The 6,068-nt window shown below is 37.1% G+C and overlaps 1 protein-coding gene across 1 annotated transcript; it reads right to left on the reverse strand.

Annotated features, from left to right (window-relative positions):
- Positions 1 to 257: 257 nt before the first annotated feature.
- Positions 258 to 671, reverse strand: LOC102661534 (uncharacterized). Its single transcript, XM_006603045.1, has one exon. The coding sequence runs from the start codon at positions 669 to 671 to the stop codon at positions 258 to 260; it is 414 nt and encodes a 137-aa protein (XP_006603108.1).
- Positions 672 to 6,068: the final 5,397 nt, after the last annotated feature.

Here is a 6,068-nt window from a genome sequence, read left to right on the forward strand (position 1 = left end):
CTACAATGTACCTGAACAAAATGATTGTTATAGACATGACTGATACAAATTATGTGATGCACCGAAGAATCTCCCGATGATTGACTTCTAAGAGGAAAGAACGTCATGCTTTGTTGGTGAGACAAGGATACAAGGATTACATTATACCTTGATGCAATCACATATCCCATGTCGGTTATATCCATCCACTTATCCATAGTGATTTGAATGAAACAAATATAGACGTCAAAGTTTATTTTAAAGTTAAGTCTTAAAAATCAAAAACATAAATTAAATATGTTGGTTAACCCATCAACATGTAGTGACATCCTTAAATCCTCAAATCTGTCCGTGCCACCAAAGAGCTTGATATAATCTTCTGAGAATTTGCCAAGTTCTATAAGCAGATGGGTGCGGACCAACGACCAAGAGTCTTCATCCATACCTAATAAATCGGCAACCGATCGATATCCACAATTTCCATCAGCTTCAACATCAACAATATTATCAATAAAGTAATGGATAAATGGCTGAAATTGATCCAACATAGGCATCATCCTTCTTGGATTGGGTTGGTCAGAAGATGATGCACTACGCCTCACTGACGAATTGCTACTTTGTTGAGAATGAAAAGCATCTACATACTCCCAGTAAGATGGATCACGCTTTGTTGACCTTGGGTTTCTGTTCATCAGTTTCTTCAATGCACCTTTTGTGAGCGGATCGTTTGATACAGGCTATGGAGGTTTGGATGACGCCACTTCCGGTGAAGGAAGATAAGTCAGGATAGACGCCATAAGGATTACCTTGATAATTCTGAGATTGGTTCAACAAGAAACTCAGAGAGAAACTCTCACCAAATTTTATCAAATGCCAAAAGTTTTTTTTATTGAAAACAAAAACCAATACTTATAGTGTATCTGAACAAAAAGATAAAAATAGACATGGGCCTTTCAAACAGTTTGGGCCAAAATTATAACTAAAAACTTATTTAACTTGGGCCTTCAAGTTAGTTTGGGCCTTCAGCAACAATTAATAGTCTTGATAGTGTCTCTGCCTCTGGGCCTTTATCCTTCTCCACTTGGGCCTTCATCTTTCTCCACTCGGGGGTTTCGTCCTTCTCCACTTGGGCCTTTAGCCTGTATTTGGCCAGTTTCATGATTCTCATCATTCCCTCCTTCTTGGAAAACATTTGCCCTCAAATGTCCAGGATCATCACCGGGTTCAAGTACCAATTCCTTCCTTTTCTTGTGGGCTTGCTTGTCATAACTTTCATTCTTCTTTGCAATTTGCACCTTCACTTGATCATACAATCTTTTCACATACTCAACTTTGGCATGTGCATCCTTATGCTGAGTCTCTTGGGGCTTGCTATTGTAAGTTGGCCTGTTAGGCAATGAAGCTCCAAGAAAGAGATCAACTTGATGTTCTATGCCTCTTGAAGGTGACAGTTCATGAGGAATCTCCTTAGGAAAGACATTTTTAAATTCCTACAATAAGGGTTGAACACTAGGAGAAATAGAAATAGTAAACTCATTAGAATTATCAGTAGAAATTTTACTGTCTTTGCAATACTGTAGATTGAGTGATTCATGAGCAAGTAACACTTTCCTCACTTCACTCGCCTCTACAAAATAATTAAATTTTCTCTCATGTGTATCACTCTTTTCCTCGGGTGTATCACTCTTATTTTTCATATGCTTCTGTGGTGCCTCACTATTTTCTTTCTCTCGTTCTCTCTTTTCTCTCATTCTGATTTGGTCATCACACACTTCTCTAGGGGATAGAGGTTTAAGAGTAAACAAGGAAGATTTGGCTATTCGTCTGTAGAGCTCTTCTTTGTTACGGTTCAACAAACGTTGCATTTGTGTAGTCATCGCGTCCAGAAATAAACGTTGAGATTCGCCCAGTTGATGATATACACCATCATTGTCACCAGCTCCTGCCATGATTAAGGAGTAAAGAATTTTGCAGTAATTTTAAAAAAAAGATTCAGGACCTCACCACACTCTACTCACGTGTTTCTCTCTTTGATGGTAGTTCACTCGTGTTTAATGCTCTCAATATAGGCTTTTGTGTGATTTTTTCACTCTTACCTTTTACCACTCACTCCCTCTTAAGTTCCTGGATGAATCAAATTAGACACACAAGGTATATAACAGGAAAGACAGTTTAATTATCACAGACTGTGTAGCAGATTTAATTTGGATAACAAATCAGATTTGATTTTGGTTAACAGATTAGACTTGATTTGAATTTAGATTTGATTTGGATAACAGATTAGACTTGATTTGGATAATAGATTAGACTTGATTTGATTTGGATAACAAATCTGATTTGGATAACAAATTTTGATTTCATTTGATTTGGATAACATATCAAATTTGGATAACAAATTAGATTTAATTTGGATAACAGATATGATAACAAATAAGATAATAGATAGGATAACAGATATGACAAGTTCAAATGCTCATAACTTTTGCTACGGTTGTCCGTTTGAGGCCCACTATATATCAAAGCGCTCAGAATTCAGAGGAGAATCTAGAAAAGGGGATTTAATCCACGATTTTCTTTCCCAAAAAAACACCTCTAAATGCCTCAATTTCGTGTTCAAAGATCAAACACCCACTTTTTTATTTTCAATTTTTTTTGCAATTTTTTTTGACACAAAGTGTGAAAGACACAAGAAACAAGAACAAGAACACAAATAACAGAACACAAGACGCAAACAAAAACGAAATAAGATGTAAACAAGAACGCAAATAACAGAACAAGGATAAAAACACGAACCAAGACAAATTACAAAGAAAAAAATATGATAGAATAGGATATGATAGAACCTGTATCAAGAGCCGAAGCTCTGATACCAGATGATGTGAACCTGAGTAGGAACGGATCGTTTGATACAGGCTACGGAGGTTTGGATGACGTCACTTCTGGTGAAGGAAGATAAGTCAGGGTAGACGCTACAGGGATTACCTTGATAAGTCTGAGATTGGTTCAACAAGGAACTCAGAGAGAAACTCTCACCAAATTTTATCAAATGCCAAAATTTTTTTTATTGAAAATAAAAACCAATACTTATAGTGTATCTGAACAAAAAGATAAAAATAGACATGGGTCTTCCAAACAGTTTGGGCCAAAATTACAATAAATAAAAATTATAACTAAAAATTTATTTAACTTGGGCCTTCAAGTTAGTTTGGGCCTTCAGCAACAATTAATAGTCTTGATAGTGTCTCTGCCTCTAGGCCTTCATCCTTCTCCACTTGGGCATTCATCCTTCTCCACTCGGGGGCTTTGTTCTTCTCCACTTGGGCCTTCGTCCTTCTCCACTTGGGCCTTTAACCTGTATTTAACCAGTTTCATGATTCTCATCAGGAGGACACATCGAATTTTAATTAGGGTATGCAATCTCCCAAAGCTTAGTCTTCAGAGTAAACTTACCACAAAAATCAAGTTCTTAAAATCTTTTGGATATAGTTTCCATTACTTCCTTGATGCTCACCTCGAGCTCAGATAACCGTTGGTCTGAAAAACTGAGTCTCCCCTAGAACATATGGATTGAATCCAGTGGGATGCAACCAACAACATATTTGGATAGCTCACAAGCACAAGGAAGATCGTGCGTGATTCTCATCACACAACCATAAGTGGAAGGATTCTTGCCAGCATAGTGAACACGCTCAAATTCAACAACAATCTAATTTAAAGCATACCTTGAAATCATTCCAAGAAGCCTCTTGTATAAGGTTTTTTTGAAGACATGTCCAACAACATGTGTACTTGTTTCAAATGATGCTCTAATTTCCATATGATGTAGCGTTATCATGTTGTTCATGGCATCCCAGACACTGCATAAGTCTCCAAGGCTATTCTGTAACACTCTTTTTAAAGCCCAATGAGCAGATTCAACCCTACATTTCAAATACACAAATAACAATAAACATGTACAACAATAAAAATCCATCAATTCATCAATGTTAATAGAAATAAGTGAACAATTTCATACCAGTTTGTTGTTGTATTCCCTAAGTGCATCACCTTAATCGTCCGCGCGGTAACAATTTTTTCCTTGTGTGGAATTATCCATGTATCCTTGACTTAATCAACAAACATTGGTCAAGGTGAACAACTCATTTCAAACCTCTTTAGGCACTCATCAAACTGCTGCTTCGAAGGACAATCAACAAGAGTTCCCCAGGCATTCATGACATATTCCCAAGCATTTCTTTGACCAATTAACGATTTACATTTGACCTTCACATTCATGTTTATGTGAAAGCTGCACAACAAATTTGTACACTCAGGAAATACAATTTTCACTGTATTCATTAATGCTAGGTCTCTGACAGTGACAATAACTCTAGGGAGGACATCACGTCTTAAAAATATACCTCGGAAGCGTTCTAAAGTCCAAACCACATTATTAAGACGTTCACCCTCTAAATATGCAAAACCAGTAGAGAGTGTCATCCCAGTTGGTGTCACCCCAACAAAATCGAGCAGTGGGAGTTTGTACCTGTTTGTTTTGTAGGTACTGTCTATCAAAAATACCAAATTGCATGCGTTGACTAACTTCACTGCATCAGGGTGACACCAAAAGATATCACAAACCACGTCTTGATCTTTTAATCTATGCCAATGAATATACTAATCCCATTCAAGAAGCTTCATTAGATATTGCATTTTAGTATCACTTCCTCTTATGGAAGAACGATATGCACTTCTTGCATTGTATATTTGTTTGATGGTCGTACCACTATTGGCATTGTGCTCCTTTAGAGTCAGCAGAATGTTTCTTGGTTTGACCATTGACTTCGTCATATCAGCAATAAATGTTTTTTCATCTTTAGTCAATCGCCCGACATATGGATGTCCAACTAATGACTTGGCCAATTCATGATTATGAATCCCACAAATCAACTTCATCATCTAGCCTTGTCCTCCAACCACTGGCTTGCCACGAAGCTTGAAGGGACACCCACATTTCCTAGTCACAGTGTCTCTTATAACAAATTCTTTCTTCCTACACCTATACTTGTCACTCCTTTTACAGTCAATTAACACAAACGAAGTTCTTCCTCTACTACCTGTGTTTGTGTCAGACCTTTCAATCACCGCCACAAATCTATTTTCATAAGCAACGGATCGAGCCCACCGCAAAACATCCTCTCGACTGTCAAACACCTACAAACCAATCCAGATAATTTCAGTTTCCTACAATATATTCATTTTATTAAATCACTCACAATCATGAACATTATTATCTAAGAAATATTGAATGCATCTGAACAATCAACATGTGGTTCATTCACACCACATTCTTCTTCATTTTCATAATCCATATCCACTTCTTTAGGCATTATACCTTCATACATTCACTGATCTTCGTCCATCTTAACAATAAATCAAAATTTTTAACACAAACATAGAACACATAACCAAACTACACATAACATACAAAACTATACATAATAACTCATCATTAGTAAAAAGCCAAAACCCTATTTCATTCTACACGTACAAACAATTCAAATAAAAAATGACAATACAAACAAAGTAATAATTTAAAAACAAAATTAAACTTTAAAATTTTAAAAAATAGAGTCTGTCACAAATCAGGTTGATCCGCAAAAGACTTACAGATCAACTTGATCCGTGACAGGCCACTTGATCCGAGGCAATGAAATCTACATGTGGATCAAGTTGATCCGTAAACTTCTTACGGATCAACTTGATCTGCGCGACCTGCCGTACACCAAAACGCACCCAACACTACGTACCTCGCCGCAAACGACCACCACCGCAACACCGAATATCGGTACCTTCACCTTCATCTTCACAGAACCTAATCGTTCACCGAACCAAATCGATCGCAAGGAAACAAACAGAATACGGGGAAGCACTATGCACCGAAGAGAGAAAATGAGAGAATGCGTAAATGGAAGCATTGTGCCATTTTTAAAAATTGGGCGCTAGGTGCAGTAAATGGAAGCACTGTTCGTGAAAAGAGAGAAAGAAGGAACAGAAAGGACCACAGGGGCAATTTCAGTAATTTTAAAAGTTGCTAGATGCACAAATAA

This window comes from Glycine max, chromosome 18, assembly GCF_000004515.6.
Source record: "Glycine max cultivar Williams 82 chromosome 18, Glycine_max_v4.0, whole genome shotgun sequence".
In the NCBI taxonomy this organism is placed as follows: domain Eukaryota; kingdom Viridiplantae; phylum Streptophyta; class Magnoliopsida; order Fabales; family Fabaceae; genus Glycine; species Glycine max.

What these genes read in the sequence shown, in the direction of transcription:
- LOC102661534 (XM_006603045.1), bottom strand. Translation starts at nt 671, where the DNA reads ATGAACAGAAACCCAAGGTCAACAAAGCGTGATCCATCTTACTGGGAG.